At 39.1% G+C, this 17889-nt stretch overlaps 1 protein-coding gene across 2 annotated transcripts in view; it reads left to right on the top strand.

The window, feature by feature from the left end:
- The window catches only part of ppm1h (protein phosphatase, Mg2+/Mn2+ dependent, 1H), a 69621-nt gene that overhangs the window by 45058 nt on the left and 6674 nt on the right, over positions 1–17889 (top strand). For both annotated transcript variants that reach the window (XM_007895272.2, XM_007895273.2), the window contains exons 5-9: positions 161–245; positions 3838–3956; positions 6392–6455; positions 9278–9385; positions 12401–12552. In XM_007895272.2, the coding sequence (XP_007893463.2) occupies positions 161–245; positions 3838–3956; positions 6392–6455; positions 9278–9385; positions 12401–12552 (528 nt within the window). The remainder of the gene's footprint in view (positions 1–160; positions 246–3837; positions 3957–6391; positions 6456–9277; positions 9386–12400; positions 12553–17889) is intronic.

The raw sequence follows: 17889 nt of genomic DNA on the forward strand, positions 1-17889 counted from the left end.
GTTTTGGAAAGTTAAGTTAAGATATACTGAAGTTTTGATATAAGGTAGAATAGACTACTGAATTAATAAATGCTAAATCCATATTTGGGGTTGAAATCCAGTTGAGTTCAGCCCATTAAAAACTTTTCTTAAATGAACCTGTGGGTTTATTATGTTTCAGGGCCATTATTATTTGCAATGGGGAGGTTATTCCAATGTCTTCAGAGTTCACACCAGAGACAGAGCGGCAGAGGCTCCAGTATTTGGTAAGGACAATTAAAATATTATTGCTTAGCCCATATTGTTGTCATACTAGTAAGGACAGTGTGTGGAATACTATTAGTGTGGTTAAAAGAATGCTGTTTTACTTGAAGCATCGGTGTTGAATGACCAAACAAGCAATGATATTTTATGGCTTTTGGAAATTATGTACGGGAGATAGAGAGGGATTAAGAATGATGTAGCTCAGCACCGTTCATGTTATTCTCATTGGAAATGTTTCTGAGTACAACAACAACCGCAACTTGCATTTATATAGCGCCCTTCATTCGGGGCAGTGTCTCGGAGAGTAATATAATTAATGGCAGAGTGATTTGTCTTTTGAAAGCCCAATTCCATTAATTGCTTAAGTTACTTGAGCCATCCTGTCAATTTCTCTTTGGCACACAAGTACTATGATTGTGCCACCAGAATTCTAGTATTGTTGGCTCTTTTGTTTGTTTCAATGTAGGAAGTTCCAAATGGCCTCAATTTGTTTATTGGTGTCTGTTCTGCAGTGATTGATTGATTGATTGATTGATTGATTACCAGCTCTGAAGTCCTATAGCATAGTGGTTAAGCGTTCGTCTCGCAAGCGAGAGGATCTATGTTCAGTTCCCGGGAGGGGCGAAACCTTAGGCAAGTTTCCTTACTCCACACGCCTATGTTTACCTTGCAGAAAGTAGGAATCTGGTTGTTAGTCGATTGGTGGATTGCTTTCCGAGGGTAATAATTCCTCCAAAGAAATAAATAAATAAATTTGGTCAGTCAATCCACGACTGTTTGTGGGACATTTCTGTGCGCAATTGGCAATCAATCCACTTCATAATATACTCTCTGAAGTGCTTTGAGGCATCTCAAAAATGTGATAAGGCGCTATATATCAAATGCAAGGCTTATTAGAATCGCTGATTACGTCAGCGTGGCCCAGTTAGCAGCACTCTTCCCTCTGAGTCAGAATGCTTCCCTTCAAGACTTTGAGATCATAGTCTAAGGCTGATACTCCAATGCTGTACTGGGGGAGCACTGCATTGTTGAAAGTTCTAAACTTTGGTTTAGGTAAAGCATTGTTAAACTGAAGTCCTTTCTGCCTGTTGAGGTACAAGTTGAAAAATTCCATTGCAATATTTGAAAAGAGAAGGAACTTTCTCCTGGTGCCCTGGCTCACAGATACATTAGTGATTAAATTGGCTGTTGGTGGGCTCTGTCTGTGTGTAAATTGGCTGCCGTGTTTGTCTGCAAACACAGTCATTAAACTTGACAGCAATTATCTATGAAGAGGCATTTTGAAGTTATATGTCAGATCCAAGGATCAATGCACAGTTGCCTCAGGAATGTTGCTCGGCACAGAGAGAAAAGAAACATCTATTAAAAATAGAATAACAACCATTCTATTAAAAATAGAACAAAGAAAAACATGTTTTTTCCAAGTCCATAAATAAATAAGAAGTGGAGTCTTCAGTGATTGTCTGATGGAACAGTAACCTCACACAAAGCTGAAGTGTTTCCAATATGAGGCGTGGTGCCTTGCAGCAGTCGAATCAAAGGATTGTTAGTATTGAGATGCAAACACTCGGATTAGCCCAGCAGCTACAGTGAGTGGGTGCTCCACTCCCAGCCAGGAGGTTGCAGCTTTGAGGCTGTGTGTCACTCAAACCTGACAGCCACAGCTGGGTTATAGACGAAGCACCATGACCATGAGAGATAATCCATCATTTGCTGCTGTCGGCTGTTCAGGTCCTGTCTGGAGGAAGTGTATGACTCCAAATAGCCTGCAAATAAGAAAGGATGGAGAGTTGACATATAGTAAAGCAACCATTAAAAAAAAATCTAAAACTGCCGATTCTACAAGCATTATGATGCTTGATTTTAGTTTGTTGTTCATTGATTATCAATACTCAGAGAACTCAGTGGTTAGAGCACTCACCTTGCGAGCGAGACACCTGGGTTCAATTCCAGGCAGGGCGAAACCTTGGGCAAGTTTCCCTACTCCACACGCCTAATAATAATCCCTCCAAAACAAAACAATAATAAATTGGTCATTTTCAATCCACGACTGTTTGTGGGACACTGCTGTGCGCAATTGGCTGCCGCGTTTCGCCCACAAATATACAGTCAAATCACTTTACAGTATATTCTGTGAAGCGCTTTGAGACGTCTAGAAGACGTGAAGAAGCGCTATATCAAATGCAAGGATTATTATTATTATATAAGCAGTGAACTTGTGCAATGATTTGAAATACTGCAAATGCTGTAAACTGACTGACCCAGAATTTAAGAACAGAAGAAAAAGCTGAAGCTAGGGGGCAGTATGCGCACTTGCTCTGTATCTGTTCAACTTGTAATTTCAAAGGATCATAGACCCTGAATATTCTGTCCTGCAGAATATTCATTAGTTTCAAACCAAACCTTTTAGTGTTAACTTCCCACATTTGATGATATTTTTGGCCCATATACACACGTTTTATCAATAATAAGGGGATTGCATTACTACCTTGTTATGTTGGGGTTCATTCAGGTTTTGATTTTGTAGCTAGGATGCATTCTGCACGCAATTAAACCGTTTTCATTGCACCTTTGGAAAAATTGCATGCGCTTCCCAGGTTTCTAAATGAAATGAATAATAATAATAACAATGAGTAATTATAATAATTATAATCGCTACGTTTGATACAGCATCTTTTCACGTCAGGACGATATCCCAAAGCACTTCAGAGGATACACTTTAAAGTTCATTGACTGTATTTTGTAGGCAAAATGTCCCTAACGTAAATATCATTGTTGCAGCCAGCAGAGGAGGTGCCTTCAAAAATGAACATTTCAAATTGGTGAAGCAACTCTTCTGATGATATATTACTGACTTGTAGCAAATTGTGTACATTGTGCATTTTACCTGCAACAGCAATGTGATCATAAATGTTTTTAAGATTCATGCTATTTTAGATGCTCACCAATGAAGGAAATTACATAATTATGTCTAACATAATTACATCATTATGGCTGTTTATGAATGGAAATGTTTGTGTAAGATTTTCAATCAGCAAATCTTTGATGAATGAAGTGTTTTTGATTTACAGACAATCAAGTGATTCTTCACCAACCACTTAATACATTTTCTCTGGTTCATTTTAAACCATTTAATTAACTTGATTTCAATTTAAGTTTTGCTCTTCCATGTGAGGAAGAATATTATAAAGGAATACAACACAATAGCTACAACACAATAATAATCCTTTCATGTCAAAAAAAATCCTTCAAAGAGTTCACATCAGGAGGACCATTGGCGACTGTGCTTTCAGCCTCTACACACCAAAATTATGGAATTTTCTCTCTTAATCCCTCCGCCTGGTCTCCTCCTCACCCATCTCCAAAACACACATGAAGACCTTCCACTTTCGACACATGCCTACAGTCACCTGCCCCTCTCCCCTTTCAGCATCAAGCTCCGTCACTGTTAATCTGAGACTCTGAATGCCGTCTGGATGGTGCTATGTAGTCTGTGAACATTTCACCAACAAAGGAGAATCCAGGTTAAGATGAGCCTTTGTGAAGTTGGTGCACATTATCTCTCCCACTGTTACACTGTTTTCTTCTCAACAGGCCTGTTTGCAACCACATTTGTTAGGAAACGAATTCACGCACTTAGAGTTTCCCAGAAGGGTTCAGCGGAAAGAGCTGGGGAAGAAAATGCTTTACCGGAATTATAACATGACTGGCTGGTAAGAGCATGACTGTGGGGTGGGAGGGGAGTAGACGGATTCTCTGAAGTGATTGTATTGTCAACCTTTGTGATCAATTATTTCTCCACAAACCTGAAGCAATGAAATCACTGAATGCGAAAAACCTGAATAAAATGCCCATCTCAAATCAAAAGACAAAAGCTTATAAGTAGCAAGTGATACCTGGGTGGAATTACAAGGCAGTAATATGATTTGAGGGCATAGGATTATATTACAAAAGCACTAGAATAATGTCTGAGAAATTCATGTCCATCATCAAAGGCCCAGGATAATTTACAGCTTCATAGTCACCCCCTGGTAATCATTCTCCGTGCCGCTGATATTAAAGGAGTGCTGTCTTTGTGATAAAGTGTTCAGCAAACCGTTTTAATAGCTCGGGAGGGAAAAGAGCTGTGCTTCATTTTCATCATGGTGATATGTTGAGATTTTTGTCATTCATATCCTGAATGAGTGATGGATGGTGTAACGAACACATGTCATTAGGATGTTATGTACCCCTTTAACTCAAGAACCATCATCCTAGAGAAACAGATCTCTCCTGCACATAAAAGCAATAGTCTGCTTACCTGAATCAAGCAACTCATTAAGTGGCTCATTGCTTAATGGTTAACACTGTACAACCATCTACTATCCAAGCAATAACAGGTCACATTGATTCATTCAACCATTCCCTTGCACCTAATGTGTAATGTACCCTGAATGAGCTTTCCCTGCTCACATGATCAGAGGCAAAGTGACAAATGTGGGCTGGGGAGGCTGAGGAGTAAAGAAATCTGTGATACTCCCAGAGGTCGTGTTGTTTGACATGACAGTGTGCTTCACAAAGCATGTCCTGCTTTAAACAGGGAGACATGGTACACAGCCCTGACCACCTCCTGTCTCAAGGACTGGGCAGTAACCAAGGAATATGTAACTGGGCAATATTCTGCAACCCATAGACATGTACCGTATATAAACCTTCTTTCTAAGGTGATCAGCTCTCTACTTTCAGCATTCTAATTTAATCTTCAGAGCTGTACCTGTCCTGTGGATTATTTCAGTACTATTACAGTAAGTAAATATTGATTGTAAGTTGCACCATATACAGAGGCAAGAATAAATCTGCTTTTAGCATGGGCTATGCAGAGGAGTTCCATCTGTAAATGTTCTATCCCCACCCCCCATTCTCTTAAGGAAAGCTACATGATTCTGTGTCTGTACATCCTAACTCAGCTTACCAAAGCTTCATTAGTCTGAATACAAGTTTCCTCATTACAAATGCTAAGGTACATCTCAATGTTATTCTGAATGGTAGGTACATTAGTGGGTATGATTTGAGGTTTCACATTACGATGTGTGTGGGGCAGGTGGGGGTGAGAGACAAGTGTGTAATTATACCCTATCCTTCAATAGTGAAATCAATGATACACGTGGTTTGAATATTACAGCGCACCACTTTTCATAACTGCAACTCTCATGGATCTGCATATGATCATCACTGTTTTAAAATTAATCTGTGTTTATCTGTGGCTATAATAAGAGGTCTGCGCAGGAAGATTACATGTAAAAGTTCAGCGTGCTTAATGGAGGTCTCATCGTGCCAGGAAGAGTAACCATTGTAAATAATGGAATGGGAACAAAAGGCGGTAAACCTATAGCTGGATGCAGATTCTTAGCAGTGATAGATTATGCCTTGCTAAATGCAACTGCTGAATGTCTTGAGGTATTGCAAAGCCCCAGGAAACGGCGGGAGACCTGACCTGTGAGCAGCAGTATATCTGGCAGTGACGAATGGTTGTACTGTTGCTCAACGTGCTGTTGGATTGGGGGTGGGGTTTAATCCAACTGATATTACTAATAAATGGTTCTCTATTTATTGAATTGGATCATTTCTGTCGCTGTGTTTGCTAAATATCAAAATAAGATTCTTTTTATAAAGTAAATTTTTTTTTCTTAATGTGATTTTTTAGATCTAACACTGACACCACATGGCAATAAAATCTAATTCTTTTATGTATCGGGGAAAATAAAAAATCTTTATCTAGCTATAGCCTTATCATGTATGCACAGGTACTCCAGTGCTTTCTGTGCATCAAAAGGGCTGCTTTGCTTTAAAAAGCTGTAATCTCCTGTCTCACTCCATCAGAACTAAAACGGTGTTCTTTGCAAAAAAAATCTGATCTTCAAATTTAACACTGCATATCACTTGCAGAAATAATTGCTCTGCCTCCCGTATCCATTAAGATAGACACATGAGAAAATGAAATTGGCACAAATTGTGCCTTGTGCAGAGATGCACAGCTCCCCAGGGACTTTGACAAAGCTGCTACACATGAGGCCATCATTTTATGTAGATATGGAAGGGCAGTGAATCTACTGTGCTGAAGAAAACTCTTATTTGTTCTCTCTCTCTTTCTCCCTCACTCTCTCTACAGGGCATACAAAACCATAGAAGAAGATGATCTAAAGTTTCCCTTAATTTATGGTGAAGGAAAAAAGGTAGGTTGTAACACCACATATGAATAAAAGTTTTTTTTTCCTTCTTCTTACATCAGATGTGCGCTAAGGCCTGGTTTATTCTTGCACCATGACAGTAAAAAATGAACCTCAGCTTTCTCTAAAACCTTTCACAATTGTTTCTCATAAAATAAAGCTTACTTCTCACCATATGAAATGTAGTTATTTCTAAGAGCAACTCCCATTGATGTATTCAGAGGATATTGAAGGCCAGAGCTTTCCTTCTAACAACACTGGGATATAGTAATTGAGACACATTTTCATCCCATTGTACTGCACACTACACAATTTACATCTTCCTTTTGTGAAGGTGCCCACGTTGGGGGTAAATACTATATTGCCTTAGCAAAGAGCGAGATTACTGACTTAGTTTCTGTATTTTACAATTCATTTCTAGTTCTTTGCTCATTTTAATTTCCCCTCTTTTGCGCCTCTTTTATTTCTTCCTTTTTTGTTGCTGTATTTCCCCCAAACCCCAATTATTTCTGTGTTTTTTCCACTTTCCTTGCACGTCTTGCTGCCCGTCTGCTTTTCATCCGCTTTGATTCTTTTATCCAGTTTTTTTTCTCTCTTATTTCTCTTTGTGTTGTGCTGTCTTCTGCTTTGTGTTATTTCCTTGTTCTCACCTCTCTCTGTTGCCCCCTTTCTGTGTTTAACATTTCTTTTTTGTTTTTTTCTGCTCTCTTTCTTTTATTGCTAAGGATGCTCTTCATGACCTTATTTGTATGATTTTTTTTGAGCGTTTTCTCCTCTTCCGAAGATGCTCATTCTCGCTGGAGTATGTTTCAGTGGCTGTGATCATACTCCAGTGCAGAGACATAGTGGCTGAAAGCCTGGTCGCTGATGTTCAAACACAGGAAGTGAGAGGCAAGAGTTAACCCAAAATTGGTCAGAACAAGGATAATAATCAATCCTGTGTGGCACTGTGAGCCAGTGGGGCCTTGCAACGATGGGGGTCATTGGTGTGTGGAGCCCAGTGCAGGCAATTATATGGAGTCAGTGTTTGTGGAGGGTGGAGCTAGGGAGGTCAAGAGATCACTGGAAAACTATCAATTCCCCCTTGCAAACCATAACACTGATGCAAATTAATCGTACTCCCATTCCTGCTCTAACTGAGATCAGCCAACTCAGCTCCTGTGGGGAGGGGGGGGGGAGGGGTAGGGTTTGGGCCTTTGTGGTCTATGGCTCAATTTCATTCTTGGCAGTAATTTTACCAACTCAGTCAGCGGGGGGATGTGTTCCCCTTTTATTATGACTTAACGTGTAATTCTTCTGTGCACTTTTCTCTCTGCACCTCGGTCTGTGCTGTGCTTCAGAAGATATGAACGCTGAACTCGCTCACCCTTGGGTTCAGGCTCACAGCCAGACTCTATTCTTCATGAGCCAGTCCATCTCTGGGACCGCAGTGCTGAATACTTATTATTTTTTCTCTCTCTACTGGTCTCTGCCGTGATTCAGAGTGACTTGCTGCTCTTTCTTAATGAAATATTTTTTTTCTATTGGTGACACTCCAGGTCTCTCATTGCTGAACTTGCCCTTTTATCTGTCCTACTCCCAAGAAGGGAAAACCAAGTGCACGTAGATCATCTGAGCAGAACTCTGCACAACTTTGTGAGCTTATATATCATATGCACATCAACTAACAAAACAGTGTGTGTGTGAGAGTATGTTTATGGGGTTGGTGGGGGTGGCAGAGAATTCTTTACAGCTTTTATTAACCACTGACAAAATGGTCTTGAACAGAAACAAACATTGGCTACATATGACTGCTTGTGGGACACTGCTGTGCGCAATTGGCTGCCACATTTCGCCCACAAAATATACATTCAATTCACTTTACAGTATATTCTGAGAAGGGCTTTGAGACGTCTCAAAGATGTGATAAGGCGCTATATCAATGCAAGGATAATTATTATTAAAAAAATTCTACACAAACAGGACACGTGGAAAGGCAGCGAGAGCATTTACAGGTAGGCAATCTGGTGCCAGTCCTCCCCAAGTGCCACTCGCTGCTTATGAGGGAATTGTAGGTACAATCAGGAGGCTGACCATCTGTAACATGAGGTGTTGCTGCACCAACTCAGGGAGGCACCAGCTCTCTTACTTACAGATGTTTTGTTTTGTATTGACCATTTTGGAAGTCTGATTTGTCTAACAAAGATTTACTACTGCAAAATTTGACTTATTCATTGGTAATTCTGCATAGTAATAGGTGTACTTGAGAAGACAAGATTGGCGCAGTAGAGAGGTCTTGCTACGTGGTTTTTATATATAAACTGCAGAAAATGCATGAAAATCAAACATAACTGATACAGTAAATATCTCCCCGCTCTTATTTATTATTTTGTTTTCCACCTTTAATTATTGTTATTACCCCCATGTTCTTCAGATTTGTCTTCAACATATTGTCTTTTAATATTATTTTAACTTCCCTACTTCTCTGGCCCTTTCCTTCATTGGCTTTTCAGTTATTCTGCCTTTTTACACTTAGTTCTGCCCTTTCTTCTGCTTCTCATTCATGCATTGAATGTCGAGGTGAAATATTGCTCTGGCACGCTAGCAAAAAACAAGTCTTGAGGCTTGAATTCTGCAGTGTTAGTGCCACCGAGACATGCTTTACTTATACAGGTAGCTCGACACAAATATGCCGATTTTAATTTTTCAGTTGCTTAAGTGTGGGGCAGCAGAATAGGTTAAGTGATTTTCAAGATTCCACAGTCTCAGAAAAGAAACCCTGAAAACTAGATGAAAGTTCCCTGTTGATTTCCTTGCTCTAAGCCATGTCATGTGTATTGTTTTGACAGGCCCGTGTGATGGCGACTATAGGTGTCACGCGAGGTCTTGGAGACCATGACCTGAAGGTTCATGATTCTAACATCCACATAAAGCCCTTTCTGTCATGTACTCCTGAGGTAAAGAAACCATTCTCTGACTCTTTGAGCAAAATAAAATAAATGCTGGTGTATAGTTTTCGATGTGCGTTTTTTAACCTCTGCATGAGTCAACCTTCAATTAATTTCAGATTACACCTTGCGGAATGCAAATCTCTTCTTGCTACCAACTGCGAGATATTGTAACCTTGAAATGTTATATTATTACGAAGTGTACTGATGTGTTGTAGTACAGCTGTTTGACAATGCTTTTGCCCTGTATTTTAGTTTAAGTAGCAACTAATTCACCTTGCATTCCAAGAGTATATTGATGCGTGTTAGCCTGGCTCAGTTGGTAGGTAGCACTCTCATCTCTGAGTCAGAAGATTGTGGGTTCAAGCCCTTGCTTGCACTTCAATGCAGTGATGCGAGTATGTTGCATTGAGGTGTCATTCATCGGATGAGATGCCTGTTCAGGTGGACGTTAAGGATCCCACAGGACTGTTCAAAAAGAGAAGTGAGTTTCTCCCAGAGTCACCTGGCCAGTAATCCCCCAAATAAAACTAATTACTTGTTTCATGACTGTTTGTGGGATATTGCTGTGCGCTAATGGGCTGCCACATTTGCCTACAAATACACTGTCACTTCACTTAAAAGTGAGTATATAATAATACACTTATTAAGGCACTGTACCAGATGCAGGCATTATTATTATATACCCTCTAATAATAGATTTTTATATGAAAAAGAACTCCCTTTTGATTTACAACTTTAATTGCTTATTTAATCCAAGGATATTTGCATATGCAAATGAAACTGACAATTAAGTGAAGTTGCATTTCAGGATTGATCTCAGCTTTCAAATTGGATGCCACAGAAAATCTATTTTAATCTCGGCTGAGACCACAGAGCCTTAACCCAGGGAACAATGAAAACACACAAACAATTGAATGATCAATATAAGTGCCTAACGATTTCATTAGTCATTGTTTTTTTATTTCCAATTTGTGCATTATCGTTGTAGGATGGCAATATAGGTTATATCCTCAAGACTTGAGTCTCATAATCCTGGCTGTTATTTCTGTGCATTTGGTGCTAGAGTAGCTTAGTGGTTAGAAAACTAACCTCGCAAGCGAGAGACCTGGGTTCGATTCCAGGCATGGAAAAATGTTGGGCAAGTTTCTTTAATCCACACGCCTCTGTTTACCTAGCACTAAATAGGAACCTGGTTGTCAGTCGATTGGCGAATCACTTTTCTGCGGGTAATAATTCCTTTAAAAGATAATAAAATGTTCACTCATTCCACTACTGTTTGTGGGACACTGCTGCGTGCAATCGGCTACTGCATTTCACCCACAAAATATACAGTTAATTCACTTTACAGTATATTCTATGAAGCACTTAGAGATATCTCAAAGACGTGATAAGGCACTATATCAAATGCAAGTATTATTATTATATAGCATCTCCTTTGTGACTTCAGTGAGGAACGTGTATTTCAAAGGAGCCTCCTTGCATATGTAAATCAGAACATAATATGGCCTTTCCTCTCATAATAAAAGCCGGCAGTTCTTTCCATGCTGCAATCTCTGTGTTTGGTTATAGGTCAACCTTTTTTGAATATTTTTAAAATACTATTAAAATCCTTTGCAAATGCAAATAGAAGCTTGACATTGTATACCTCTTGACATATAACCTCTATGAAATGGAGAAAGCAAAGCCACGCCAGGGATTACTGAGAGAATCATTCATTCTTAATGACACTGTTGTCAGATTTACATATGCTAATGAGTAAGACTAATTACAAGAATTGCAATAAACGAGAAGTGCAGTGACATTTATTCTTACATTTTCGGTGCAATTCTCCAAACATAATTCCTGTCATACCCAACACAAGTAAAAATAGCAGATAGCCATTAGAAAGGATTTTGGGAGGACATTCTGTACCCAGTGAGTGGTGAGAATGTGGAACTCACTGCCTGAAACTGTGGTTAAAGCAGAAAGCATTAATGCATTTAAGAGTAAACTGAACACATGCATGACATAGAAGGGAATAGAGGGCTGAGGGAGAGGGGATTAGGATGAGCAGGTTCATGTCAAGTATAAACACAGGCACGGACTATTTTAGCCAAATGAGCTGTTCTTTGCTATACAGTCTATGTATATCTATGTAAAAAAGCAAGTGACACACAACTGGTCACTCAGCAGTGATTCGGGTCTGACCCTTCATCAGAGCTAGGCAGTGACCTACAGTACACAATACTGTGGATTTACACCAGACGGGATTTATTTCAAACATATTAAAATAGGGTTATGGCTTCAACAGTAGGTTTTACAATCGCTGTGTCAGTGTGGCCTCCGTTTATTGATGTTCCCTATCTTTGCTGTTCAAAGCAATTCAATTCAGAGTGTAAATCTACAAAGATGGGTCTACCTTGCATGGTTTATGAGCTGTGGAGATTAGGCGAGATAGAATGTCAAGGTGTTTCCATGGAAACATTAACGGACTGATTTCCATATCCAGTCCTTTGAATTGCTATTGACCTGAAGGACGGCACTGAAAGTTTGCACAATCTGAGTACACAACAGTAAGTCTTCTGGCCTGAAGCTTTGCCTCTAAAGCCAGATAACGCGATCAGAAAACAATGGGATAAGCAAAAATCATTATTATTAGTATTATTATTTAATAATAATGATTTTTGTTTATTCCATTGTTTTGTGTATATATTACATTTACATTTATAATGCTTACATTTGATACAGCGCCTTTTATATCGCAAAATGCTTCACAGGATATATTGTAAAGTGAACCGACTATTTAGCAGCAAATAAAACAGATTGTGCAAAAATTTCCTTTCAATGTTTTTTAACAAAATGGAAGGTAAAATAGACTTATGCATCTGATAAGAGTATTTTATTTACGAAATTTTTTTTTGTCTTGTCTTTGATATTTATTTGGGGACAAGTAATGACATTGGAGAGGGAATCCATGTTGTGTACAATTGATCTACCTTCTTTAAATGTTTAAATGGCTCACAGCATTGTTTTCTTGTCCAGGTGAGAGTTTATGACCTGTTGGAGAATGAGCACGGAGCTGATGATGCTTTGGTTATTGCCACCGATGGATTGTGGGATGTTTTGTCCAATAAGGAAGTGTCTGAAGCAGTTACAAGCTTTCTTTCCAACTGTGATCCTGATGATGCACACAGGTTTGTGGGAGGTTTGAACTATTTACAATCAAGTGTACTTGTCTTATACTCCCCAGAATATGGATGCAGATCTACAATTGCTGTCTCATAAAATTATTGGTATAAATTATACCTACTCTTTTAACTGTCCGCACTGAAGACAACTGGACCTTCTATTAATGAAATATTAATTAACGCTAGTATTTTCTTAATTATTATATTTTCCTTTACTTACTACAGTGCTTGATATACAGTGATTGACAAAGGGTGTATCATTTAGTGACATTTCATCTGTCAGTAACTGAACCACATCAGCACATGGTGCTGTTGATCGAAGTAAAACATGTAGCAAGGTTAGATGAAAGATTCATCTCCCACAATGTCTTTCAAATCTCAAACAGCTATTGGAAGCCTGTTTCTTGTAGTAACTGGACTGACTGGGATTGTTCATTGGACTGCAGACTTAGTCACTATCTCTTGGGAAGATTTAAGAGAAAAAGCTCTATTTTTTGAAAAACCTGAAATGACTCTTAAGTACCCTTAAGAGTAAATCACAGGACATACATTTAAAATGAATTGCCTCCTGTCATTTTTGAAGATGCCAACTGGTACCCTCTTGTTACGTTATCCAAGTGGTCGGTCTTAATGTGTGGGCCTAGATAGTGAGAGTTGGTAGACTATTCAACTTTGGGAGTTATCTGAACCAAACCTAAAAATCTCATCACCCAACATCCACGCACATCTACCTTTCAGCAGCAGTTATTATCTAGCCGTCAGGAATGTGACTTTTGGCTGATCCTTACATAGCCCAGGGGTGTTGAAATCAGTATTGTAACTGAGATCATTTAGTTCAACACAAATGTGGGATTGAATCCAGGATCTTCTTAGTATGTGTGGCTGAGTTTTACACTGAAGAATGACTTTACCAACTTAGCCATGGGAGAGGAGGGAGCAGCTCAGAAATATGTACTTTGGGTGAAAAAAAATCATCTTTTCAGAAGAGTTATTTCACCAAATATAACACCAAATACATCAAAAACCAACGATCCAGCTAGGAAAAAATGTCCTCTAAGTCTGTTGTATTGAGCCTGGGCTCCTCAGTAGAATACAATATTACATTTGTAAAACGCCTTTCATGTCTGGAGGACGCCCAAGGCACACATGTTTACTGGTCTTCAGAGGCTACAACAGTCCTATCAGTCTCCAGCTTGTTGCCGCTGCATCAGCTGATTCCCAGAATTGCAAAGAACATAGTCACTCTAACAAAGAGGCACTGACAAGTATGGTGGATCCACTCCATTCTCCTGATATAAGATAAAACACAAGACTCCATTTCAGTGATTGAAAAGCTTCCAGAGAAATTTATTAAGAAATTAAATTTATCACAGTGACAGCTAGTCCATAAGACAATTTTTTGTGGTAGCAAATGACCATAAATGCTGGCAAATGGAAAGGTTTTCCTTTAATTTCAAAGATATTGTTCCTAATCCTGTAGGACTGTGACATTGACTATATGAATATTACGGGGTACTGCCCTTCTGAGTAGCCTTGGCCATTAAACAAGATTATTTCAAATAGGAAATAAGATTATGGGATAGAAAACATAGGAATTTCAGGACATATGTGCATGCGACTGCCAGGAAAGTGAATGCGAACAAGATGCACCTTGGTCTTTTTTCGTCCAGCATTTCTCATGTTCTTATGTGTTCTTATGTACAAGAACGTCCCAAGGATGGTCCTTATCTGCCTTTCCATTTTTAATTTCAAGGGTGCTCAAAAAGATGATAGTAAAAGGAATAGCATTGATCCAAATTGCTTTGTACTGTTTATTAGCCATCATGAAATGTTTATAGGTCAGACGGAGGCCTCTGTGTGTGTGTGTGTGTGCCTTGCCCCTTTATATCTATCACAGAAAGATTCTACTTCCATAAAGCCAGTTTCATTGCCTATCTCACCCAGCTTGGAAATCAAAGGGACAATGTAAGTGATTAATTGCAAGTGTTTCAAGCATGCCCACTTTTCACAAATCTATAATAGCAAATAGAAGAGATTTGTGATCTAATGTCCAGTTAGGGAAGAATACACATTACCTTTTATGGGACTCCCAGGCTTCTGTTTTACATGCAGTTACTTCTCAATGATAGTTCTCTATCAGTATGCATACAGAAGAGCTATAAAGATTCCACTTTGGAGGACGGTGAGAAAGGAGACCTATTTAATGTCCGGATTCATAGCATGAAGGTAGAAAAGTAGGCCACCTTTTAAACCCATATCTCTAATATAATAACAGAATTTGATGAGCCTATAGCTATAATTAACATGAGGTTCTTGATGTAGAAAACCTTGTTCAGATGACTTGTGTCAGCTAGAAGGGTGAGTTGCATCGACTAATCACTGTGTGCAGGGAAATCATATCAACCGTTCGTACCCTATAAACCTGCCACTAAGCAAAAGATCACTCATTTTGATAGCAGAAAGTATTTTACATTGTTACCAGCTGCCGAGGAGAGATTTGAATTACGTTTAAGATGCCTCGATTCAATTGCATCAGATTTCACAGGGTGGACCTAAGCAGTGAATCTATTGTCCGTTTCACGAGCAGCAGCATATTTTGCTTACCAACATTTTAATCCATTTGAGGAGCCACAGTGGTCTAACCCTCTAAACACTTACCTCCCTTTAGCCATGTACTCTATGCTGGCGTGCAAAATTATAAGACTATTTCAACTCTAGATGTTTATGCAGGGGAGAACGATACCTTGGTGGGGGAGGGCAGTCAGTGGTTTTCGTCTGAGCACTTCCCATTGATTTAATCTTTCAATATGCTCAGCTTATCCATGCTGTGTGGAAAGATACGTTACTTTGAAGGTTTAAGAATAAATTATGCTGTGTCGGGGATAGTGAGTTTTGAAGTCCATCACTCCACACTGCCTTATGTTGTGCTGTTTTTCAAATCAGTGTTTTCACCCTGAATTATTTTGAACCTCGTCACTCAGTAATGCAACACTTAAATGAAAGCGGGCCAAAGTGGGAGCAGTTTAATTGGCAGTGTGAGACAATTCAGTTCAATGATTTATTGATTGGTTTTCAATGGCCACTCATGGACGCGTTTATAACAGTGCACATTACGTGGCCAGAAATCAAAGTGGTGTTTCTGAATTATCTAAACCATTGCTTGGTAATAATTCACCCTAGTGAGTCTTCCGCAGAATAATCAAATAACTTTAAGAATTCTGTATATATTAGGAGCGATTCTAGGGTGGCCACATTAAAGATTCTCTCCCTTTGTTCAAAATTGTCTATCATGCTGTAAAAATGTCCTTGCTGGTTTCATGCCATGGCAATAAATTTGTCGAAATGGCTCCGACAGCAACTCTCCCCCACTAATAAATGTAGTGAGCAATCACATAAGCTTACAATGCTATGGCAGGGAATTGGGGAACATTTTTCTCACCAATTGTTTTCTCCTTCCTTCTCTCTGGTCTCTGCACTGTCTGAAGCCTGGCCCAAGTGTCCATTATTCATGTGATAGCCTTGACGGTGGCCTTTGATAGACTTTTCAACCAAGAAAGAGGAAGGTTGGTGGGAGGAAGAAAGCCAAGGTCATGGTAATTGTCAGTTATGACACTAGCCGGAAGATAAATGTCTTTATTGATCTCAGTATTGAAAAAAGATGTCAAGGTAGAAGGGGAGGCATATCCCGGTAATCCCTATTGATACTGAAGGCCGTTTTAAAATTAATCCACAAGTTACATTCCAGTATCTATCCTATATTATAGGGCCTCATGCATTACAGTACCATCACCTCTTTACAAACCATTAACACAAAGCATTAGCTCGCTTGTAGAATTCATTAACATGAAAAGATATACACGATGCTCTCTTGTTTTGGGACTAACTTCAACATGATCTTGTCATAATCCACTAGAATATCTTGGTCACCGCTCACTCAAAGCTTTTAAGATGCAAACACTTCTGCAATGTATTTCCCTTACCTACTTGATTATGCTATATCTAAATAACATTGCCGAATTTAATTATGTTTATCAAATCAGTTACTACACTTGGAAATCATTTCTTGTAACGTACTTTGAGACATTTTGATGTGATGAAGTGCTATGAAATGCATATTCTTTCTATCTATGGCATGTGTATTATAAACTAGTATAGTAGTTGGTTAGTGACAGATTACTGAAGTGTCTGTAGTGTTATGTAGAGTATAACCATGTTAGCTTGACTTCAGGCAGTTTTCTTATTATTTGCACTCCAAGAGCATCCTGTATGAATAATCTAAGATAAATAAATGAGCAATAATTTCTGGCAAGCGGAGCGAGGCTGTGTCTTGGGGGCAGAAATTGGAAAATTTCATAAAATAACCATTTGAAATAAACTCAGAATAAAATGAAAGATCTCTCCTGCAGGATGTGCTACAGTTGCAACAAATCCTTCTTAAAATATAGTGCTTAGGATTGAAGTAGATTGCAATCTTATCCTAGGTGAAGTTTTAATTTCTTGGCCTTGATAATGCAGCTTCCAAACACTAAAGACCATCAGATCTGAAGGAAGTAGGCTATATATATATTCATCTTAATGAACTCCAATAATTAATTTATAAATCAGTAAAGATTGTATATATTTTAGTACTCAGCATTCTGTACTCAGATCCAAGTTACACAATGTATGTTACAATATTTAATAAACCTTGCATTTGATATAGAGCCTATCACATCATCAAGAGGTCTCAAAGCACTTCACAGGGCTTGCAGGAATGTGTAATGGCTATGTATTTGTAGGCGAACACAGCAGCCAATTTTCGCACAGCAATGTCTCATGTAACAGCCATGGAGTGAATGACCAATTTTATGTGGGGAATTGTTGGCCTGGACAGCAGAAGAAATTCTTTCCCTCATCGGGGGAAATGTGTGTGGAATTGGGATGAATTTTGCCAAAGAAATGTAACTATTACTCATACAGGAACTAGCAACTCATTGTTACTGCATGAACCTGGAGCCAGTGGTTGTGTGGCTCTTTTTCTTTTGTTATAACAACAACAAGATTACATTTGTATAGCGCCTTTCACGTTGGGAGGACGTCCCAAGGCGCTGGACAGAGTACAGCATTTCAGAACCGAGCTGGGGTCGGGTAGGGGGAGGAGGGGAAGGGAAGGGGGGTGGCCAATGGATTGGTCGAAGAGGAGGGTTTTGAGGCGGGACTTGAAGGCCCTTCTTGTGTTGAGAATTGTAGCATTAATAATACAACACTCCTTTGTATTAACACCTCAACGTTGATCCAAAATGGAATGGTTGTGTGCTTTAGTTATTCTCAAAAGCAGGTTTTGTTGTGCAGTTATTCGAGTTA

The sequence above is a fragment of the Callorhinchus milii genome, unplaced genomic scaffold, assembly GCF_018977255.1.
Source record: "Callorhinchus milii isolate IMCB2004 unplaced genomic scaffold, IMCB_Cmil_1.0 Scaffold5, whole genome shotgun sequence".
Classification (NCBI taxonomy): Eukaryota; Metazoa; Chordata; class Chondrichthyes; order Chimaeriformes; family Callorhinchidae; genus Callorhinchus; species Callorhinchus milii.